Source organism: Cetorhinus maximus, chromosome 15 (assembly GCF_964194155.1).
Source record: "Cetorhinus maximus chromosome 15, sCetMax3.hap1.1, whole genome shotgun sequence".
Taxonomy (NCBI): domain Eukaryota; kingdom Metazoa; phylum Chordata; class Chondrichthyes; order Lamniformes; family Cetorhinidae; genus Cetorhinus; species Cetorhinus maximus.
Window position 1 is genome coordinate 23,805,287 of NC_135893.1, and position 25,078 is coordinate 23,830,364.

At 40.8% G+C, this 25,078-nt stretch overlaps 1 protein-coding gene across 1 annotated transcript in view; it reads left to right on the top strand.

Annotated features, from left to right (window-relative positions):
* atp13a2 (ATPase cation transporting 13A2) overlaps positions 1-25,078 on the top strand; it is an 84,884-nt gene that overhangs the window by 22,354 nt on the left and 37,452 nt on the right. The window contains exons 2-8 of the mRNA XM_078558124.1: positions 11,648-11,721; positions 12,474-12,641; positions 13,459-13,517; positions 14,557-14,665; positions 21,329-21,408; positions 23,769-23,846; positions 24,930-24,999. Coding sequence (XP_078414250.1) covers positions 11,648-11,721; positions 12,474-12,641; positions 13,459-13,517; positions 14,557-14,665; positions 21,329-21,408; positions 23,769-23,846; positions 24,930-24,999 — 638 coding nt within the window. The remainder of the gene's footprint in view (positions 1-11,647; positions 11,722-12,473; positions 12,642-13,458; positions 13,518-14,556; positions 14,666-21,328; positions 21,409-23,768; positions 23,847-24,929; positions 25,000-25,078) is intronic.

Sequence of the window (25,078 nt, forward strand, 5' to 3'; positions counted from 1 at the left end):
CTTGTGACCAAAGGTGTGTCCTGGATGCTCTCAGGTCAACCTTTCATTACTACTACTTGTAGGGCTTGGAAAGTTGCATTGTGTTTTGTCATTCGTCTGATTTGGGCAATGCGCTTGTCTGTCAGATTCATTGTCTCTGCTGGATTGATGACTTCCAGATCGTGTCGAGCTGTTGTTTTACGTTGCGGCTGGAAGATTTCACATTCTATTGTAGCATCCTCAACTTTCTTCATGATCTCGACAGCAAGTCAGCAATGTACATGTTTCCCTTGTTTACATGTCACGTCTAGATGATATCTTTGTAAACGAAGTAACGTTCTTTGCAGATATTTTGGAGAAGATAGTAACGGTTTGAGAAAAATGCTTTGAAGTGGCTTGTGGTCAGACTCCACCGTTATTTTGTGTCTCCCAAGCCAGTATTGATGAAAATGCTCAGAAGCAAAAACAATAGCCAGGCACTCTTTCTCAGTCTGAGCAGTAGTAGTGTTGTTCTGTTTGTGTTAGTGGCCTGGATGCAAATGCAACTGGTTGTCCTTTCTGCATCGGGGCTGTTCCAAAACCTGTCTCACTGGCGTCACACTGCAAAGTGACTTCATCATTAACGTCATAGTATTTCAGCACTGGCATTGTCACCACTAGTGGCTTGATTTTGGTGAATGCTGCTGCTTGTTTTGTTCCCTAGTATCACTGCGCCTCCTTGGCAGTGAGCTTGCATAATGGGATTCACACTCTGACACATCAGACAAAAATTTTGCTATATGGTGCACAAATCCAATAAATCGTTGCAGTGCTTTCACGTCTGTAGGTCGCTGCTACAGCTCGCACCTTGTCAGGATCTGGGCGAAGACCTTTGTTGTCAATAAATGAGCTACGTACTCGACTTCAGGCATCTTCAGTTGCGACTTTTTCTTGTTCAACTTCAGGTTCATTTGACGAGCTCTAACAACCTTATTAAATTCTGATCATGGTCAGCTATGGCTTCTTCTATTGTCTCCACATCCATAGATTAGTAGATCATCCACTATGGCTTCCACTCCTGGAAGATCACTGACTACCTCATGCTGTCTGCGTTCACACTCCTCCGGAGCCATGGAAATGACTAACGGCATGCACAGCCATCTGTATCTCCTAAGTGCCATCTAGAGCCTCGTTGGAAAGCTGCTGCTTTCATCCAGCTTCACTTGCCAGTAACCATCCTTCACATCTAGAGTAGTAAAGATCTTGGCTTTGGCAAATTGTGGCAAAATTCCTTTGCTTGGCATGAGGTAGTGAGATCTCTTCACTTTTTATTAGGTCCTTTGTGTCTAAACGTACTCGTAGTATTCCAGTTTGTTTCACTGCTAATCCAGTCTGTAGAAGTTGTCACTTTCTTGATTACTCCCTTCTTTTCCAGCTCTTTTATCCTGTTTTTTAGGCTTGACTTTTAGGCTGGAAATCTTCTCAGCGGATGCTGAATTGCTTACACACTCATCTACTTCAAGATGATATTCTCCTGGTAGACACCCCAACCATGTGAACACATCTTTGACTGCCAAACAGATCCTGGAGGAGTACAATGGTTTTGTATGCTGCAACACCTTGTAAACCCCTGGCACGTTCAGTGTTGCCAATGTAAGCTTTAGACTCGCTCCAACTGAGATGAGTGGCCATTGTGCCCCATCTATGATCTGGTACTCTAGATCTTCTTTCTTGCCATTGCATTGGGCTCTTGGACTAATTTGCCCTCTAGGTATGAGTATTGTGCCATCATATAGCCTCAGCCTTACTTTCAAGGGCTTCATTTTTGGATCACCATGTTAAACTACTTCGCACAGGTCTGTGAAGGTCATGATGTTGCATGACGCACCAGTCTATTTGACACTTGTTCGCTTGATACAGTCATCATTGTAACAGCCTCAAACAATTTATCACCTATCGATTTGACGGAACCAACCTGTTGGATCGTCTATAGTTCTTGATCAGACTCTTCTGATATCTCTCCAATGGCCTCTGGGCTTATTTTTCTTCTTTCTAGCCAAATGCTTGTGCAAAATGATTTGGCTTCTTGCAGTTGAAAAAAACTGCCTTCCCCACACTGGGCAAAACTCCTTTTCCGTGAAAGCAAAATACCGCGGATGCTGGAAATCTGGAATAAAAACAAAAAATGCTGGAAAAACTCAGCAAGTCTGGCAGCATCTGTAGAGAGAGAAGCAGAGTTAACGTTTCGAGTCCATATGACTCCTCTTCAGTGCTCCTTTCCTTTGTGTGATGCCCTCCGCAGTGTTTGTATCCTGCCCTTTGTCTACAATTGCTCCGCTCTTTTGATCTGGAATGTGTCTCAGCACAATGTATCTCCTGGTCTGCTCTGATATTCATATGCTGTAGCTGATGTTTTGTAGCTTCTGCATTTTGACACATTTCTATTGCTTTCTTGAGTGCAAGTTTCTCCTCTTTTAGTAGACGACTTCTCACTGAGGAGTCTTGTACGCCTAAGACTAATCCATCTTTAGATCACCATATAGCTGTCTGAGTTCACGTGAATCTGCAAGCTATGTTATTGTAGTCACCTACTGTTCAAAGGTTTCCTGTTCACCTTGAGCCCTAGTGTTGAATATATAGTGTTATGACGTGGCAGATTATGCGTGCAGGCGGGTCAAATCCACAAGGGAAACTTGATCATGTCACAGTTTTGCAATTTGTATTTTATTTTGAGATGTGTGCCTTGAACTCGATAGCAATAAGTCCACCAAGACTTAGAGATTTTTTACAAAACTAAATTAAGTATTTATTAACAAATTAATGATTTCAAGCACATACATAAGTCTATAAATTACTATTGTAATAGCTCCTAAAACCCCTAATTAATCTGGCTTCCAGTTACACCCCCGTTAAGGCAACAGTAAAAACAAATAAATGTAAACGGACCCAGGCAAAGCAACACCATACCCTGGACAGTGGTATTCAAAGTGAGTTTTCTCAGCTTCAGTTCCTGTAGACAGCAACTTGATGCACAGAGGCTGGAGGTTTTTCACACTTGTTAGATCTTAGAATGTCTCATCCTCTGACACAGACTCATCTCCTTTATACATGTTTTGCCCTTTTTAATGGAAATTCCATTGTTCTGATATGCCTTTGGAACTTTTACCTTTCTTATAAAATTAGCACTATGAAAAGATTTATATTATCAGTAACCTTTAGGAAAAATAAACACACTGTTTGGCTTAGCTTCTTCTGGCCAGGTGTAACATCTTACCATTTCTTTGAAATTCAAACTACTCTGGTTTATCTAAATATGCAGATTTTCCTTACACCTAAACATGTTTACATATTTAGCATTTCAAACCTAGCTTTTTGACTCAAAGCCTCCAGACCAGCTGTCTCCAATCCAATTAAATCGCATGCAAACACTATCGAAACCCCACTATTAACCTAACTTTACAATAAATCACAATATCATGAGAATTATTATTATACTTTCATGACAGTAGCATTCATACATAACGTTCACTCAGGGTTCAAAGCATTTGTTCAAGGCTTTCAAAATCTCTCATTTGTTTTCTTTGTTCGTCGGTTAGATTTAGTGATATACACTTTGTAGCGGTCCCTCTTCAGTGTTCCGATAAGTCTGTTGCAATCTCACAGCTTTGCCATTGCAAGTGGGAAAACTGCCAATTCTATCTCACATCGCCTTTATTTCAACAGGAGCTGGGGGGGTGGAGTTTATAGCAGCCATGTTAACTCTGTGTCTTATTTGCAGCCTTAAGTATGTGTGTGCTTTTCTTTGTCCTTTTTTTAGCAGCTTTTAGCAGATTTTAACATTTGCGTGCCTGCGCTCCCAGTGCCTTCTCTGCAGCATATTCAGGAATTCAACTGTCTATTTTAGTTCCACTTTCTGACACCATGTTTCATGTTTAAAGACAGCATTGTTCCATCAGTGTCTTCTCAGTAAGAGTCCTTATTGAACTGATCTCAAGATGGTAGCCTCCAGAGAGACTGCCTTGTGGCATAGTCACATGACTACAACAAGCCAGATGGGACATGTAGAACTGATTGCATTTCAAGCCCAAATGTGACAGCTCATCAGCTGACTTTCTGACATCTGGACCATAGTCTCAAAAGTGCACACGAGGTTGAGTTCCTCTTTTACAACCTGGTGAGTCTATTGAGAATATTCAACAGGTTTGTGAAACTCTTTAGAAATGCAAGGTCCATCAGGCATGCCTTGTTTCAGAATTCTGTCAGAAGTAATCAAGAAACCACAAAAAATAATGGCAAGTTATCTAGTCGCTAGATGTGTTGAAAATTTACAGTGGTGGGTGATTGCCATGTAGCGGATGCTGATTGGATTTAATAACAGCAGTGCTGGGTCAGGATACTTACAAAGCAAATGATAATGTAATGTTATCTCCATGTCTGCACCTGAGCTGTAGCTGCAACGTCAGGTGGCCAGTAGTCAGCTAGGAAGCTGTGACCAGGTCAGCTTCAGGCATAAAGTAGTCTCATCCAGACAGACAAAGAGATCAAATGCTTTTAAATAAAGCAGTTCACAATTTCAGAAATGAAATGGACTACATTTTCATTTGTAAATTCTCAACACATCTAGTGACTAGATAACTTGCTGTTATCTTTTGTGGTTTCCTGAATGCTGTCCAAAGCAGTGAGTCCTTCTATTGACATTGAAGGAACTATCAACTCCTCAAAAATGAACAACTGGAGAGTGCTCATACTAACAGTGCTTTTGTCTACAGCAATGTTGTAATACATAGAACCTTGGGTATTTGCAATGAGTTGCTCTTTGATGTGCTTTGCTAGCTGTTTTACCCTTTAGTGGACTGTGCTCTCTACCATTCTCCAATTCTGCCCCCTTGAGCATCCTGATTTTAATTGCTCTGCCATTGGCAGTTGTGCCTCCTGCTGCCTAGGACCTGTGCTATGGATCTCCCTCTCCCTCTCTCCTTCCTTTCTTTCTGTCTGTCTTTCTGTCTGTCTCTATCATGCTCTCTAGCTCTCGCTCTCTGACCACCTTTTTTTAACTCCTGAGTAACTCGCACCACTGTGACGATCAACAACCGCGGACGTATCATAGGTCCATATGGTAATTGTGTATTTTTTTTTCTGTTGTGGGTTCAACTTTGCGTAACTTGCCATTAATTTCACAGAGGGCAATTAGGGTGTTGCAGTTTTTAAATACAAGTTACAACATCAATACATTTGGGATGGGTTTGGATCCTAAGTACATAAATCAATTTAATAGTTCAGTTGTAAAAACATCACCTGCTGTGATTCATGATTTTTATCTTTTGCTGCCTAATTTGCTTGTGAAGATTTTCCACACAAAACTTTGATTCTGGTTTGAAACGATACAGGAGTTTGTCATTTCTCACATCGTAATGGAGCAAAAGTTAGATACACCACCATAAAATCAGTCAGCCCAAGTCATTGTCATGCAGCTGATGCTGGCTGGATTTAATCAGAGCAGTGCTGACAGTGGCGTCTCATCTCGTCTGTGGATACCATGTGGCCCAACAATCATAGAATTATATAGCATGAAAGGAAGTAATTTGGCCCATTACTCCTGTGCAGGCTCTTTGAAAGAGCTATCCAATTAATCTCACTCTCTTACTCGTTTCCTATAGCCTTTCAAATTTTTCCTTTTCAAGTATGTTTTATAATACCCTAACTGAGAAAGCAAGAGAGAATGCCCCAAGGGTTGAGTGTGGGAGGCAATCCAAAGGACATTTTTTCAAATCGAGAAGTGTAGGAAAATCAAAATAAAATTCAGTTCCTCTTGTACTTCAGTAACCCAGCTCAGCATCCAACTGCACCTTCACTTCCCTAATATTTGACCTTAGTAAGATCAAATATTTATTTGCATGCAGACAAACCCCAGAAAGAACCAGTGCCTTGGAAGAGGGAAGAAAGAAAAGGGAGCTTTTCATAATATCTTCTCAGGGTGAGAGTGTCTTTGGCAATGCCAGCCTTCATTGCCCATCCCAAATTACCCTGGAAGGTGGTGGTGAGCTGCCTTTTTGTGTACAACTACAATTTTGGAGGACAGTTGCTATGGGTCTGGAGTCACATTGGTCAGATTGGCTGAGGACCACTGATTTCCTTCCTTAAAATACTTCAGTGAACCAGATGGGTTTGTATGACAATCTAATCTGGTAGTTTCATGGTCACTATTATAGATTCTATCTTTCTATTCTAGATTCTATGAAATTTAAATTCACCAGCTGCAGTGGGAGGGTTTGAACTCCTGTTTCTGGTTCATTAGTCTATGCACCTGAATTACTGATCTATTAATGTAAACACTATTCTGACATATGTCAAAGTCAATTAATCATTCAGAAAATGTTCATTTGTAAAGAATCCAGCCTTTTTAAAGAATATTTATAAACACTCAAAGAAAATCGTTGTGCAGCAGACATCAGCATCTCATGTTGTAACAGCTGGGCTGGAAACTCAGGAGTGTATATATATATATATATATATATATATATGGCTGTATTTCCAGATAAAGCCCAGCTGTTATAACATGTCATTGCTCAGTGTGAAAATCCATAGCAAGTTGTTTGATAATATACAGAAGAGCAATTACCCACAACTCCATTCGTTGAATAGTTTGGTGAAGACCCAATGTGTAAATTTTGGGCCCAATATTAATAAGCTTGTCACTTTTTATGAATTTTTGAGAGGAAGGTTGGATTAAGAAATTCCTATAGGGCAAGAGTGAAAACAGGAATATGGGGCTTAGGTGGATCAATTGGTAGAGTAGAATCAGGAGAGCAAGGGGGAGGTGGGTAGAATTGAAAGAGGAGTTTAAGGTTTGAGCGGGTTGGTGGAACCAAATAGAGTTAGGCTGATGAACAAAAATATTGGTGTGAACAATAGTGCATAAAATGCTTCAGTGCACTGAGTGACTGCTGCAGGAAACAGCAAAGTGACAGAGTTCAAAGTCTAGACTTTTTCTGTACAGATTCTGTCCACGATCTGTCACCACCTTATTCTGCTCGATACCTTTGTTTCTATATAGTCTGCATGAATTATATTCAAACCCTTCAAGAAAATTCTGGGGTCTCTTGACTGGCCCATGTCTTTGCACATTTTATCCTTAAAGGCACTGTAAATGCAAGCAGTTGTTGCATGACGAAATTGCAGTGTGGTGTGGTGAAAGGGCAAACTCTTAGCCTTTGGGAGTGGCTCTTAACCGGAGGTGAGGTGGTTCAGGAACGGAATCTGTCGAGGTGGTGCAGCAATCTGACACTTTACCTGTTAAATATTCTTCACAGTTGCAATCCATTCGAGTGGTTTTTTTACCTGTTCAATACTCTTCACCGTCACAAACTGTTTGAGTGGGTTTGTATGCTGTTTGTTCAGACCTGTACCTTGAATAAAACAGGTGCACAGTCGCCTGCAACAGTGGTGTTTTTTTCAGCTTTTCCTTGACACTGGCTGTTAGGTGAGTCCTGCTTCCTTTCTGTTGGATAAATGTCTGCGGCTACTGAACAAACTTTACTCACCTCTTAAGATCAAGACTTTTTCTGTTTTGCTTTCATTCTCAGATGAAAATTTATTCTCGCAATACTCCAATGTTGTAGAAGGATGTGTAATTCAACTTAAATAGCTGTTAGAAAATTAGACACTTAGAGATAATGGATAATAGAGTTCTTTCTTCCTCACCCCATTTTTCTCCTCTTCTGAAGTTGCTGACTTAAACTATAGAATATTTTTTAATTGTTATCCTTTCAGAATTAACCAAAGCTGTGGAATGTTTGCCATGTGACATTGATATGGGCAATTTGCATTATTTGTGCTGATCAGCCTGGAGACACAGGATTTACTTGAAGCATTGAGAGTTTGAATGCAGTTCATGTAATGTATATAGAAACAAAGCTAACTGAGCAGAACTAGGTGGTAAGGGATCCTGCAAAATGCAGTCTCTATACAGAAAAAGCAATATAAACCTGGAATTTTTCTTACATTAAAGTTACAGTAACATGAGTTACTGACCCTGTGGCAAAGATGTCACTTAAAAGTTAGGGTGAAGCATTTGGTGGGCTCGGCTGCAGGCTATAAACAGGACGAATGTAGATGTCTCTGAGAGCTAGACTTGAACCAAGATCTCAAACATTTGATAACATGAGTGCTGAGAAATTGAAGTCAGTATGAGTCTTGTATAGTTTTTAAAATTTGCTCTGACATTGTTTATTACAAACCCGCCTCGAGAGCATTTGAGTCAGCCACGTAGCAAAGAATCATATTGACCAGGCTGAGTATGGCAGCAGTTTTCCTTAGTAACTTGATGACAATCCGACACCTTTCATAGCCATTTCCTGGTTCTAGCCCACAAATTACCAGGTTTAAAAAAAAACTCAATTCCCAACTTGTAATTTGAATTTGTTTTCTAGGTTGCTAGCCTAGTAGCATAGCAACTTGGTTAGAGTATCCCATATCCAATGAATGAAGTGGAGAGCGAGACTCTTAAATATGTGTGTGGGGAAGGGCAGAGACACATGCTTATGAAGGTTGCTATTTTGACTTCAGCCCGTGTTAGCAGCGAGACTCTGTTTGGTGTTTTTGTTGAGGCTGTATTTTCCTTCCTTAATTGACATGTCTCCAACCTGTAGAAATTAATTTCCTGTAATCTTTCCTTATAGTTCATATATTTGTGATCATTTTTACTGCCCTTCCCTGCACCCTTTTTAAGCAAGAGTGTGTTTTTGTAACACGGTGATCAGAATTGAACTCTCTACTCCATTGTAGAATCTCCCTTCAACCTTTGGTGGAGGTTCTGGTGTAGTGATATTGTCACTAGACTAGGGACTCAGCATAATGCTCTGTGGACCCGGGTTCGAACGCCACCATGACAGATGGTGGAATTTGAATTCAATCAAAAAAAAAAAAATCTGGAATTAAAAGTTTAATGATGACCATGAAACTATTGTCTATTGCTGTAAAAACCCAATGTTCATGAATGTCTTTTAGGGAACAAAATCTGCTGACCTGGTCTGACCTTTGTATGATTCCAGGCCCAAAGCAATGTGGTTGACTCTTAAGTGTCTTCTGAAATGGCCTAGCAAGCCACTGAGTTATATAAAACTGCTAGAAAGTCTGTTTTTAAACACCCAAGAGATGTGGGTGTCACTGGCTACGCCAGCATTTATTGCCCTTGAGAAGGTGGTGGTGAGCTGCCTTCTTGAATCGCTGCAGTCCATGTGGTGTAGGTACACCCACAGTGCTGTTGAGGAAGGAGTTCCAGGATTTTGACCCAGTGACAGTGAGGGAACGGTGATATATTTCCAAGTCGATGGGGAGTGGCTTGGAGGGGAACTTCCGGGTGGTGGTGTTCCCATCTATCTGCTGCCCTTGTCCTTCTAGATGGTAGCAGTTGTGGGTTTGGAAGGTGCTACCTAAGGAGCCTTGGTGAATTCCTGCAGTGCACCTTGTAGATGGTACACACTGCTGCCACAGTGTGTTGGCGATGGAGGGAATGAATGTTTGTGGAAGGGGTACCAATCAAGCAGGCTGTTTTGTCCTGGATGGTGTCAAGCTTCATGAGTGTTGTTGGAGCTGCACTCATCCAGGCAAATGGAGAGTATTCCATCACATTCCTGACCTGTGCCTTGTAGATAGTGGGCAGGCTTTGGGGTAGTCAGGAGGTGAGTTACTCGCTGCAGGATTCCTAGTCTCTGGCCTGCTCTTGTAGCCGCAGTATTTATATGGCTAGTCCAGTTCATTTTCTGGTCAGTGGTAACCGCCAGGATGTTGCTAGTGGGGGATTCCGCGATGGTGATGCTATTGAACATCAAGGGGCGATGGTTAGGTTCTCTCTGGTTGGAGATGGTTATTGCCTAGCACTTGTGTGGCATGAATGTTACTTGCCACTTGTCAGTCCAAACCTGGATATTGTCCAGGTCATGCTGCATTTGGACATGGACTGCTTCGGTATCTGAGGAATCGCGACTGGTGTTGAACATTGTGCAATCGTCAGCGAACATCCCCAGTTCTGACCTTATGATTGATGAAACAGCTGAAGATGGTAGATCTATAAGGAATTAAACCGGACAGCCCACCGGGCATCAACTTAGGCACCGGAAACAGTAACAACAAACTCAGCCCTGTTGACCTTGCAGTAACACCACTACTGACCGAGCTGGCCGAGCCCTAAAGGACCTAGCTGCTAGACTGGGTCTGTGGCAGGTGGTGAGGGAACCAACAAGAGGGAAAACATACTTGACCTCATCCTTTCTAAGCTCTGCCTGCCGTAGATGCACCTGTTATGGGGAGGCAGTGGTGTAGTGGTATTGCCACTGAGCTGGTAATCCAGAGACCCTGGGTAATGCTGTGGGGACCTGGGTTCAAACCCGGGTGGCAGATTATGGAATTTGAATTCAATAAAAATCTAGAATTAAAAGTCTAATGATGATCATGAAACCATTGTTGTAAAAACCCTCCTGGATCACTAATATATAGGAAATCTGTCGTCCTCACCTTACTTAAAAATCCCAGAGGGAAACTTTAAACAACTGTCATAAACATAACACTTAAAATTATAGGTTGCGATGGGACTCTAAGTTCAGGAATCACACCATGTATACATACACATGGCTTCAAATTACTGCTATCATAACTTTTAACAAATTCCCAAACTAATTTCCATTACGGCAACAGTAATCCATAGACTTAACCAAACACCAGGCAAAGCATTTTCACCTCAGAAATTCAGAATGAGGTTCTTTTCACTTTGATCCCTTGCAGACACAGTGGTAGGCTTACAGGCTTTGGTCTTACTTTGCTTCTGCCCTGCACACCCGAAAACTGCTGAAGTTATACCTACCAGCCCCTTGAATGTTAATTCTCACTGTATAAACAACCTCTGAACTAAACCTCTAACAATAAAACCCCTTTCATAGTACCAATGTTATTAGTCATTTAAACATATTGCTTGGTAGCTGCTAGATAGGTGTCTGTTTTCACCCTACTTCTTGAATGCTCTATTCAAAAAAAATGCAAATACACACTATCTCCCTTACATATCAAAACTAGTACACATCAAAGCACCCAGACTAGCTGACTTTAATCCAATTAAGACACACCAACAGACTAAACTTCCATTTTAAAAGAAAAATATTTCTCAATAATATATACATTAATAGCTTCATGACAGTATCAGCACTTAAAGATATACAAAATTCATTTGATCATGAATTTAAACCTTGTGTGCAGCATCGCCCCTAAGTCACCGTGATAGCTGTGTGACCCATAACAATTGAAAGGTTTGGCACCCCTGCTATGGAAGATTCACACTAAGCTAACTTGTTCTGTGAAACTCAATCACCCCCTTAGATAGCTCCAAGTGTTGGTACCACATGTGACAGAAATGCAACCACCAGAAGTTCACTGTAGTCTTATACAGTTCAAAATGCACTCCTCAGACACAGCTCAAGTTTGGAAAGACAGAATCAAAGTGTTCATATTCCAAAAGAAGAGTCCAAAAATTTCACACTTAACTGTTAGACTTTACTGGAATCCTAGTGACTGCAACAGTATAGCAAAAGTGTTTATATTGAAGAACAAATCCGCTTGAAAATTAAGAGTTTTTAATTGTGGGTACTAGGTATATGCTGAGGTAAATATTGGACTGAAATAGTTTTCTGTTCTTTTACAGATAACAGCAAACTGCTGGAGGACCAACCGTCTTGTTATGGTACAGTACGGCACGCTGGGACCATCATCTCCATGGTAATGTATTGTGGAGGGGCTAAGGAGAATGAAATTGGGTGTCTGGTGGTCAATATTGGTAGTATGTTTGTTTAAAAATGTTGAAAGGTTATTTAATTCTCTTTTGGGGAGACATGTATGCTTTTTTTATATTGTCCCTCCAACCCCTCTGAGCTTTGCACCTATCTGGCCTGCAGTGCCATCAGGGTTGCTCTTGAATGGCTAGTAGAAAATTTGTGGGGGTGTTCCAGTGGAAATTTGAGCTCATTCTTTTCCGCTTCTAAAAGTGTTTATCTGGAGGATAAACAGCCCTGAACTGACACCGGACCTGCTTCAGAATGCACACCACTCCTCCCTATACCTGACTTTACTGGAGCAATTAAGGGGGGGGTGGTGGGGAGGCTGAAAGACTTCTAATGATGCGTCTTAATGAGGCAGCAAATTAAGTGATGAATTTTATAAGGTGATAGAATGACTGAGCTGGGGCAAGTGCTTTGAACAGAAAAAGACTCTTAAGATTTACTTCCCTTTTTAAGCAATGCAATTTTAAAATCAAACAGGTTTAGGAAAGATCTATTTAATTCCTGAGTCACTGGGATTTTGAGGTGCTCAATTTTAAATGTGCCAAATTGCCACAATTATCTGAAGTCTTTGTGAGTGACCTACACAGTATTGAGTGGTACAGTTATTAACTGGGTTGTGGGGTTTTTGCAGTCATGTGAATAGCCTGCATATTTCTTTGTGGTATTAAGGCTGATGCATTTTCTGTGCAGGAGGTGACTGGATACCAGCGAGTACAATGGCGGGTAATTCTCTGCCATATTCTTACTGTGCTGACAGTGGGAATACTGTGGGTAATCTTCCACTGGAAGCCAGTTCTGGAAGTGCTTGCCAAGTGCCATCCCTGCCACCTGAGCCAATCTGACTGGGTCATAATCAAGGTAAGAAACAATAAGCTTTAACATGGAATATAATTGACGTCATTGAGGTCCGAAGAGCAGTTGATAGGTTCTTGGATTGGTAGCTCTGCTCAGGTTACTGTTATTTTTAGCAATAATTGTCAAGGTAGTTAACCACCAATCATTCAATTACTTGTTGGATTGTGCCCCCTATGAGATAGGAAGTTGATCAGCTACAATCTCAAGCTGATTTTCCATTTTGCCATCATACATTTTCGCCAGAGGGAGAGATACGTATCAGTGCTAATGAAGTCTTGAAGTTGTCCTCTTACAGGTCTAATTTTTATTGGATGAAGGTGGAAGAAAGGATGGTGAAAGCAATCTAGAAAGTTTCCAGACCTCGTCCTTGTACAGTAATGCTTTTTATTCTATTATTTGTGTTGTGACCTCATGTTTAACAACACACACCTGATTTGCTTTAGTGATGAGTCATTTTATAAGTAGGTACTTGTCTGTAATTTTGCTCACCTGAACAAGAGATCATTTAATTTTGAGGAGGAAGCTTCTTTTTAAAGGAGTGTCTTGTTGCCACAATTCTCCTTTAAGTTGGAGAAAGACCTTGCAGCTTTAAAGATTGATTAAGGAGCAGCCAGTATATGCTTTTTGTCCTTTTATGATCCATATATTGTTAATGTGGGTTTCTGAGGATTATGATTATTTAATCATGCAAAGTCGTTTTAACATCAGGTTCTGAAATGTTTCTTTGGTTTACTTCAATTGTTGGTTGCAAAATGTTAAGTTTAAGAAATGTGTAAAGATCAGATTGACTACAGCTCTTGTTTAAACTGGTCTCTTGCAGGATTCATTTAACCAGCAGTTTGTAGCCAAAGTTTGGACAGAAGAGATAGAGGATGACTGGTTAGTTCTTCTATGTTGATCAGAATTACTGTGCATGTGGAATAGCTGAATCTCAGATGACAGTGAAGCTGTCCTGAATAACGACAACTTTAATCCAGTGTTTATTGGAGTATTGAGATTGTTACCCAAAGGCCTGGAGACATTGAATGTATATATACCTGACCCAGTAGCTGGCCCCTGGCCAGGCTGGCAGTAGGAGTACTACAACTGGCATCAGTGCTTTGCACAGTCAAGAGGGTTTCAGCTATGTATTGACCCTTGCTGGGAAATATACAAGACAAGTGAGGATGGAATCAGGCTCTGCGCTAGTGCTCACCACAGTCAAATAGCCCATTCACATCACTACTTAGCCTCAAATGAAGAGTGGCTACTTGGGGGTGAGGGTTACTAGGGTCAGCTGGCAGCTGTGAAAACCCACCCTAGCAAGAATGTGGGCACCAAATATTCTGTAATTTCCTTCACTCTGGCTGTGGAAAATTACAGGATTTGTGGTTCCTGATTGCTGAAGTTATCCATGCTGAATCAAGCCCTATTCTCACCCTACCTTTACACTTCAGCAAAAGATTTAGCTGATATTTTTTTACCCTGCTTCGCTGCATATCCTAATTGTAGTGCCGTCACCCTACCTTGGCAGACATCCATTGACTTAGAACTACCCAGACCTGTGCCTCTTATCATTAAGCAATCAGGAAAATTAGCAGTGTAAGCTTTATTAATCTTTGGCAGATGGTCTTCAGGAGCTAGGGCAGTTGGCTAAAAGTGGCTGTCATCACATAGGTCTTGATCTTGATGGAGTTAATGGAATGTTCAGTGGTCCAATCCAGTCCTGCTTATGATGGAGCATGGTGTAAATGCATGAGGGGCAGAGTACTGTTATATTTTGAACATTGGAGTACTGCTGCAGAAACGTGGGGCTGGAGCTGCCTGTGCCTATGTTCAAGCCTCAATCTACTTAGCCATTAAAAATTATCAGAAAGTGTAGCGCATCAATCAGTTCTCTCTGTAATGCTCTTGCTTTTCCTGTGTCTCTTTTTTAAAGTTTTCCTCACCCAGTTCAGCCTAGTGAAGATGATAACAGAATTAATTTAGCCATAGGAGTGCTTGAAGATGATTGGAAGGACACTATTCAACTTCAGAAACAGGAGGAGGTAGGAAATTGGATACCATGTCACCCATGTGTTATATTACTAGCTAAGTAAACATGTATAACAGAACTTGAGTATTGCTGAAAAAAGAGATTTCAAAGTTTTTCGTCTTGCACTTATCAGAACACTCTGTAAGAATACCAATATAAGGGAAAGGAACAATTTATACTGTATGAGAAGAGAGTGCTGATTGGTTGGCAAGTGGACTCTGGTAGAGGTGTTGCCATTACAGAATGCACATAGTGATGGTGACTGACAGTTAACTGCCAGGCATTGCTTGCAATTTAAACCTGGCAGCTTGACCCTGATTGGCCAAGGTGTTGCCCTGAGGAATGAGTCAGCAAATGGCTGTTACTTATTTTGTTTAGCTGAAACAAGTGCAATGCATGTACATGTTTTTTCTGTCTGCAAAGAACAGGGCCCTGTGTATTAATATATGTAGCTTCCAGGACACGCAAATGTGCCAAACTGCAAGCCTGACTGACTATCTTAAATTGGCTGACAGCGGAATTCTTAGCACGCTGAGGGTTATTTAGCAAATGTTATAACTGAGGCGAAGTTCTTGTATGATATGAGTTTGGACAGTTTCTTGTTCCCTATGAGCTCTGGTCCAAAATATAAAGCATTTATTTGGCAGTCTCATTCAGAAAAGAGAAAAAATGTCACACTGGTGTAGCAGTGGAAAGGCTTCTGAAGTTGAGAGTGAAGCAGTTTTAAAAATTAGTTCATAAGATATGGAGGTCGCTGACAAGGCCAGCTTTTATTATCCATCCCTGGTTTTACTTGAGAAGGTGGTGGTGACCTGGCTTCGTGAACCACTGTGGACCATGTGGTGAAGATCCTCCTGCAGTGCTGTTGGACAGGGTTTCAGGATTTTGACTCGGCGCCAATAAAAGCTGATGATATAGGTCCAAGTCAGGTTGGTTTGTGATTTGGAGATGGATTTCCCATGCACCTTCTGCCCTTGTCCTTCTACACAATAGAGGATTTGGCAGGTGCTGTTGAAGAAGCCTTTGCGAGTGTTTATGGTTCATACTGCAGTCACGATGCATTGGTGGTGGATGGAGTGATTTTTAGAGTGGTGCATGGAGTCGCTACCAAGCAGACTTGCTTTGTTTTCGAGAGTTGAGTTATTGAGCTGTTTGAGTATTGTTGGAGTAGCATTCATCCAGGCAAGTGACGAGTTTTTGATCACATGCCTGACTTGTATCTTGGAGATGGTGGAAAAACTGTCAGGAGGTAAATCACTCACTGCAGAGTACTCAGTCTCTGACCTGTTCCTGCAGCTATAGAATATATGTGACTGGTGCCGTTAAGTTCATGGTTTAATGCTGACCCCCCAGGATGTTGATAGTGGAGGATTCAACACCAGCATGTTGTTGGGGAAGAGTAGAGACAGCTTTGCTCTACATCTTACCTAGGAATGCTTGAATGTGGTATTAGGTGCCTACGAAAAAGTGTTCCACTCCCTGGTATAAAACATATTCTGTGCTGCCAACAATGAAATATCACTTTTGTATTAATTAACAAAACCTAATGGTGACTATTTTTGTTTGCTGTTGTGCAGCAAGCACATTGGTATGTTTTTATATTGTGAATATAAAGATATAGAAGTGTAGGTGTGATTTTAAAAACAAAGGACCAAACCAGATTACTCCCTTTCCTTCCCTGTCTGACCCGCCCCAAAACTGATGTGCAGCTTTGTTAGGGGGAACCGACATGAATGCTCACAACACATGCTGAATGTGAACTATGTATAAAGGTCGGCTGTTTTTGAATTTTTGAAAGGAGTTAATTTATTTTCTAAACTACATTATATTTTGACATATTTCAAAGTTGATAGGAACATAGGAGCAAGAGTGGTCGCAGCTCCACTTTCCTGTTTGGCCCCCCCAATAAACTTTTGACTTCCTTGTCTATCAAAAATCTATCTAACTTAACCTTGAATAAATTCAATGACCCAGCCTCCACTGCTTTTTGGGGAAGAGAATTTCATAGACTAAGACCATCTGAGAGAAAAAAATTCTCCTGATCTCCACCTTAAAAAGGAGACCTCTTTTTCTTAAACTGTGCCCCCTAGTTCTAGTCTCCCCCCCCACAAGAGGGAACAACCTCCAGGTATTCACTCTGTCAAGTCCTGTCAGGATCTTGTATGTGTTAATAAGATCACCTCTCATTCTTCTAACTCAAATGGGAAAGGCACAACTTGTTCAGCCTTTCTTCATAAGATAAGCCCTTCATCCCCAGAATGAGTCGAGTGAACCTCCTCTGAACTTGCTCTTAACACAATTGTATCCTTTTCCAAATAAGGAGACCAAAACTGTACACTACTCCAGATGTGGCCTCACCAAGGCCCTGTACAGTTGCAGTAAAACTCCCCTACATTTATATTCCATTCCTCTTGCAATAAACACCAACATTCCATTTGCCTTCCTGTTATGACCATGCAGTTGGTAAAGCTGAATTATTTAAAAATCCCAGAGAGAAACTTTAAACAACTGTCATAACCTATCATTTTAAAGTGTTATGTTTGAGATGCAACTCTAAATTCAGGAATCAGACCACCAGTTCTTGAGAGGTTTTGTATTAAGCTAAATGAAACATTTTACTAATTTACACAAGTTAACTATATACACATGGCTACAAATTACTAGAATTATAACTTTTAACAAATTCCCAAATTAATCTCCATTAAGGCAATAGCAACAACTTAACCAAGCACCAGGCAAAGCATTTTTACCTTACGAATTCAAAATGAGGTTCTTTTCACTTTGATTCCTGTGGAGACAGTGGTAGGCTCACAGCTGCTTTGATGTCACATTGCCTATGCCCTGCACACACACAACTGCTGAAGTTATACCTAGCACCGCTCATTGTATGTAAATTCTCATTGTATCGCCAGCCTCTTTGAACTCCACCTTTTAACAATAAAACCCTTTTCATAGTACCGATTTTATTAGTAATATAAACATATTGCTTGGTATCTGCCAGCTAGGTGGTAGTTTTCACCCCACTTCTTGAATGCTCTACTCAAAAAATGCAAATACACTCTAGCTCTCTTACATATCAGAACTAGTACACATCAAAGCACACAGACTAGCTGGCTTTAATCCAATTAAGACACACCCACAGACTAAACCTTTATTTTAAAAGAAAAATATTATTCAATAATATTATATACATTAATAGCTTCATGACACTTCCCAATCATTTACTGTACCTACATACTAACTTTTGAGATTCATGTAACAGGGCACCCAGATCCCTCTGTAACACAGAATTCTACAATCTTTCTCCAATATAGTATACTACTTTTCTATTCCATAATATAATTTACCATAAATTATAGAATTTTACACCACTTTAAAATTTAATCTAAAACTAGGGTCTTGAATCTAAGCGGGAAACTACAAAGGTATGAGGGGTAAATTGGCTGTGGTACATTGAGAAGTAACCATGCCTAACAGAAGCTAAAATTGTATTACATCAAAGGAAGAAGCTTATAAAGTGGGCAAAAATGTAGCAAGCCTGAGGATTGGGAGCATTTTAGAATTCAGCAAAGGTCTTTAGAAATGGATTGAGAAAATGAAAATAGAATATGAAAGTAAATTAATGAGAAAGAAACAGACTATAAAAGCTTCTATAGATTTATAAAAATGAAAAGATTAGCAAAGACAAATGTGGGGCCAATACAGGCTGCAACAGGAGAATTTAAAAGGGGAATAAGGAAATGGCAGAGAAAATAAACAAATACTTGGTGTTTGTTTTCATGGAGGAATATCCAAAAAAAAACCCCAGGAACACTAGGAAACCAAATGACTAGCGAGAATGAGGAGCTGAAAGAAATTAGTATTAGTAAAAGAACATGATACTGGTGAAATTAATGAATTGATGAATTAATGAAATCAATAAATTGATAAATCCCCTGGACCTGATGATCTACATCCTAGAGTGTTGAAAGAGGTGGCTGTAGCGATCATGGATGCTTTGATGGCCCTCTTCCAAAATTCTATAGATTCAGGAATGGTTCCTACAGATTTGAAGGTAGCAAATGTAATCCCACTATTTAAGAAAGAGAGAGAGAAAACAATCACTGCAGGCCTGTTAGCCTGACATCAATAGCAAAGGAAATGGTAGAATCTATTACAAAGGATGTAATAACTGGACAAAATGGTAGGATTGGGCAAAGCCAACATGCATTTATGAAAGGGAAATCATGTTTGACACAGCCGTTGGAGTTTTTTGAGAATGTAACTAACAGAATAGAAAAGGGAGAACCATGGATGTGGTGTATTTGGATTTTCAGAAGGCTTTAGATAAGGTAGCACAGAAAAAGTTAGTAAGCAAAATTAGAGCACTTGGGATTGGGCATAATAGACTGGCATGGATTGAGAATTCATTAAGCAACAAAAAGCAAGTCGGAGTAATTCTCAGATTGGCAGGCTTTGACTAGTGGAGTACCGTGTAGATAAGTGTTTGGGCCCCAGCTATTCACAATCTGTACCAATGATTTGGATGTAGGGGCCAAATGTAATATTTCCAATTTTGCTGACACAAAAGTAGGTGGGACTGAGATGCAAAGAGCATGCATAGAGGTTTCAAGGAGATTTAGACAGGCTAAGTGAGTGGGCAAGAACATGGCAGATGAAATATAATGTGGACAAAATGTGAAGTTATCTACTTTGATAAAGAAAACAGAAATTTCTTAAATGGTGAGTGATTGGAAAGTGATGTCCAAAGGGACCTGGATGTCCTTGTTCATAAGTCACTGAAAGCTAACATGCAGGTGCAGCAAGCAATTAGGAAGGCAAATTGCATGTTGGCCTTTATTGAAAGAGGATTTGAATACAGAAGTAAAGAAGTTACAACTGCAGTTGTATAGAGCCTTGGTGAGACTGTACCTGGAGTATTGTGTACATTTTTGCTCTCCTTAACCAAGGAAGGATATACTTGCCATAGAGAGTTCAATGAAGGTTGACCAAACTGATTCCTGGGATGGTCCTTCGAGGAGAGATTGAGGAAACTAGGCCTATATTCTCTAGAGTTTAGAAGAATGAGAGGCAATCTCATTGAAACACAAAAAATTTCTTACAGGACTCGACAGGGTCGATGCAGGAAAGATCTTGCCCCTGGTTTGTTGTGAGGTTGGTGTAGTCTAGAACGAGAACCAGAACAATCTCAGAATAAGAGGTAGGCCATTTAGGCCTGACATGAGGAGGAATTTCCTTACTCAGTAAGGTGGTGGACCTTTACGATTCTCTGGAGGCTCAGGCACTGGGTATATTCAAGACAGAGGTCGCTAGATTTTTGGATTAAAAGATATCAAGGGACAGTGTAGGAAAATAAGTTGAGGTAGAAGATCAGCCATGATCGAGCTGAATGGCAAAGCAGGCTCAAGGGGCCGAATGGCCGCCTTCTCCTATTTCCTATGTTCCTACTCTTCCTGCCAAACTGGACAAGTTCCCATTTTCCCACTTATACTTCATCTGCCAGATTTTTGCCCACTCACAATCTATCCATATCCCTTTGTAGACTCTTTACCTCCACTTGACAACTTGCTTTCCTACTTATCTAGGTGTTATCAGCAAACTTAGCTAACATAATGCCCCTTCATCCAAGTCATTGATGTAGATTGTGAATAGTTGAGGCCCCAGCACTGATCCCTGTAGCATTCCACTAGTTACAGCTTGCCAACCTGAAAAAGACTATCTTTACTCTCTCTGCTTCCTGTTAACTAACCAATCCTGTATCCATGCTAATATGTTACCCCCTACACAATGTGCCCTTACCTTGTGTAGTAACCTTTGATCCAGCAGCTGATCAAATTCCTTTTGGAAATCCAAGTGCACCATATTTACAGGTTCCCCCTTTATCCACCTTTCTTGGTACTTCCTCAAAAAGCTCTGATAAATTAGTAAAACATGATTTTCCTTTCACAAAACCTTGTTGTCTGTCTGGACCCATTAATTTTCTAGGTATCCTGCTATAATCTTCTTCATAATGGATTCTAGCAATTTCCTCATGACAGATGTTAGGCTATCTGGCCTATGGTTTTCTGCTTTCTGCCTCCCCCCTTTCTTGAATAAAGGATTTAACTTTAAGACCCTAGGATGCAGGCCATCTGGTCCTGGGGACTTGTCAGCCTTTAGGCCTAATAGTTTTCCCAGCATCTTTTCCCTGGTAATGGTGATTGTTTAAGTTAAACCCTCCCTTTTACCTTTTGATTTTTCTAAGTCTTCTACAGCGAAGACGAGCACAAAATATCTGTTCAACCCCTCTGCCGTTTCTTTGTTTTCCATTATTAATTCCCAGACTCGCTCTCTAGAGGACCAACATCAGCTTTAGTTACTCTTTTCCTATTTGAATACTTGTAGAAACTCTTACTATGGTTTATATTACCAGTTAGCTAGTTAGCTTTCTCTCATACCCTACTTTCTCCCTCTTTATTATTCTTTTAGGCGTTAAATTTTGTTGAGCCCAATTAACTATAGTGGAAAGGTAAAATGTCCTGATGCTGCCTTTTCTTCTTCAGTGTCACGACTAATTCAAATTTCAGTAGTTAGCATCACCTGACCTAGCGTGGCATTGCTGTGATCAGGGTTCCTTGTAGTTTGTAGTAGGTTCACATTTCTAATCTTTATAACGGTAATCTTTTTCTCTTAAAAGAAAAATGTGATTCGTTACTACAGTTTTGAGGGTTTACGCTACATTTGGATTGAGAAGAGACAAAGCTTCTGCAAACTCAGGTATGTAAACTCGCATAGGAACACTTGGTGACTCTGCAGGATTACTCATTGAGAATTGGCCTCCCCCTTCTATGAGGTTGTACTTTGAGCCAGTTTGGAATGCATCCTTTGGTTTACTCATTTGCTTTTGTGTATTTTCTCTGTTGCCATCATGTTTTCAAGTGGCAATTTACATCTCCTAGTTTATTCTTATAACCTAGAGGTAAAAAGAGGATGTGTGCGTCCTATGATGTACACACCTTCATTTACATGAGTGAGGCATTTGTGGCATATCATATTGTCAATATCTTGACATTTCTCCATTGTACAGTAGAAACTACAAGTACAGATTTACAAACCGTATACAAGGTGAGAAGTATTCCTATATCTCCCACAGCGCACCCCCCCCACCCCCTGCTCCCACGCAAAAATATGTAGTAGTAGGCATGTTGAACAGATGGCTGGTAAAAGTAGGTCGTGCTATGTTGATTTAATTTCTATTGCAAAAAACTATGTATTTAAGTTTGGGATAAAAAAAACAGATGAGTTATTGTGCAGAATGCCATTGAGGGTTAAAGAGAGGAATAGAAATGAGCTAAATCAGGAAGCGCTGATTAGATGATGTCAAGACTAGGTTTTGGAAAGCTACAGGAAAAGGAAAAGGAAAATTGTAAGAGTGAAAGAATTCCACAATTTTGTGGTTTCAGGCTATTACTGTAGCTTAAAAACAAAAAGCTAAAAGCTACTGCGGATGCTGGAAATCCAAAACAAAAACAGAATTACCTGGAAAAACCCAGCAGGTCTGGCAGCATCGGTGGAGAAGAAATCAGTTAACGTTTCGAGCCTTCACGACCCTTCGGCAGAACTGAAGCATAGTTAGGAGAAAGGAGAAATATAAGCTGGTTTAAGGTGGGGGGGGGGGGGGGGGGGGGGGGAGAGAGAAGTTGAGGGTGTGGTGATTGTGGAGATAAGCAAGCAGTGATAGGAGCAGATAATCAAAAGATGTCACAGACAAAAGGATCAAAGAGGTGTTGAAGGTGGTGATATTTGTCTAAGAAAAGTGCTAATTAAGAATGGAAGACAGGACACTCAAAGTACAGCTCTAGTGGGGGTGGGGTGGAAAGACTAGCAAGGTTTTAGTTTTAGATTTAAAAATAATGGAAATAGGTGGGGAAAGAAGAATCTATATAAATTATTGAAAAAAAAAGGGGAGGGGGGAGAAACGGGGTGGGGATGTGGGGGAGGGGGAGTTTAAGATCTAAAGTTGTTGAATTCAATATTCAGCCCGGAAGGCTGTAAAGTGCCTAGTCGGAAGATGAGGTGCTGTTCCTCCAGTTTGCGTTGGGCTTCACTGGAACAATGCAGCAAGCCAAGGACAGACATGTGGGCAAGAGAACAGGGCGGAGTGTTAAAATGGCAAGCGACAGGGAGGTTTGGGTCCTTCTTGCGGACAGACCGCAGGTGTTCTGCAAAACGGTCGCGACCGCAAACTGGGCCAAAGCATGTCCAACAATGGTTTCTCACTTTACCTTTGCACCATTACCCCCAGCGTCCTCCTAGGATTTATCTTTAGCAACCTCCTGTTCCCCATCTATATGCTGGCCTTTGGTGGTGACATCCACAGACATGGGGTCAGCTTCAACATATACATTGATGTCGCCCAGCTTTAACTGTCTACCATTTCTCTAAACACCTTCAGTGCTTTTTTTCTTGTCAGACTGCTTGAATGATATCCAGAATGAGCTGCAGTTTTCTACAATTGACCATTGGTGAGACCAAAGCTATCCTTTTGGACACTGCCACAAACTCTGTGACCTTGCCACTAAATCCATCTCCTACACAGCCACTGTCCGAGGCTGGTAACAAACTTGCATGGTTAGCCTCATGTCCTCCAACCATAAACTTTAGCTCATCCAAAAGTTGATTGCTTAAATCGTCTGCTTCCCCTTTCATGACACCCAATGTTTTTTATGCTTAACATTGTGTTCAGTTCCCTTCATGGAATTTCCCCCCTTTACCCCTGCACTTCTTCCACCTCATCCCAGGTTTCCTCCACTTGTCTGCTTTGGGCCTTTTATTTGCCACCTCCTCTTCTTTTGCTCCACCATTGACAGACATGTCTTCAGCCGCTTGGGCCTCTGGAATTTCCTTCGTGTAAACCCCTCTGTCTTCTATCTTCCTCTCTTCCTTTAAGATTATTCTTAAAAAACCACCGCTTTGACAAGCTTCAATATCTGCTTTTGATCAGCATTTCAGCATTCATTTTTCATTTCTGCAAAGCACTTTGGGACATTTTCTCTATATTAACGGTGCTATATAAATGCAAGGTTTCTTTTGTGTGTGTGAGATTTCGGCATCAATCAGTGTTTTTTTTTTTGCAGCGTTCTTGAAGTGGCGCTAACATGTGGAGACATTCACAGGCAGCAGAGGGGACTCAGCAGACACAATCAAAACACAAAGTGAGTACTCAGCAGATTTGTTGTACAGAGATGGAATGTTTTGCAGAAGCATCCCTGACAGCAAGCATTTGGTAAAGCTCTGAGGAGGAGCATGCCTTTGGCTTCGGGTGTTATGGCAGTTATGTCTGTCTGTTTAATGGCTGTTTGTTACAATAACATGTGCGATGGCCATATAGCTTAATTTGTATCCAAGTAAATGGAGAACTCATTTTCAAGGATGGTTCATATTTTTTCAGGGGATTTGTGCTGCTCAGTCATACACACTAGGGAAAGCTGGAGTTAACTTTTTGTAGTTGACAACTTTATTTGCGTAATATCAGCAAAGGGAGGAAGGTGTATTTCTGGAAAATACATGCTCAATTGCTGGCCTGTGTTGAGTTAGCCATTATCTGCTGGGGCAACTGTTGGAACATAGGAACAGGAGTAAGTCATTCAGCCTCTCGAGCTTGTTCACTATGCTCTCTGATCGTGCCTGATCTGTGCTTCAACTCCATTTGCCTGCCTTCCATATCCCTTGATAGCGTTGCTTGACAAAAGTCTATCAGTCTCAGTGATGAACATTTCAGTTGACTCAGTTGGAGTGCCACAATTGCTCTCAGTACTCCTGGTCTGTAGCAGGGAAATACCGGCCGGGATTTCAGGCTGCTTGCTTATCCTGGCTGGAAAGTGAATTTGCATGGGCAGTAGGTGAGAGCAGGATCAGACTTGGCTGTGATGTGCTCCATGAATGAATGGTTTGGTGACATTCATTGTGTAGATTTGCACTTGGGCAAAATCCCAGAGAGCTATTTGTGCCCATGGAGCTAGGGCCTAGCAAGTGTCTGTTTCTTCAGGAGAAGGGGGTATAACATGAAATTAAATTTTGTACATTTACTGTTTAATGCTATGATAGAAGTAGACATGGGAAGAAAGCTAAACACGTGCCACACCATAAAGTATAATATTCATGTGCTTATAATGTGCCCATTTGACCTCCAGATTCACACAAGGATAGTCAAATATATGTATATCATTGCATTGAAACCAGATAAGGTGCAGACTATGTGCTCATCATGTTTTCAGTTATTTGTTTTTCTCTTGCAGAAGACGGATATATGGACCAAACGTGATTGATGTGCCTGTAAAGTCATACTTCAGACTATTAATTGAGGAGGTGAGTCAATTCCTTACTCTTTTATAGAAAACAGTCCAGTTTATGGGACTAGTGGATAGTATAATGATTAAGTTGCTCA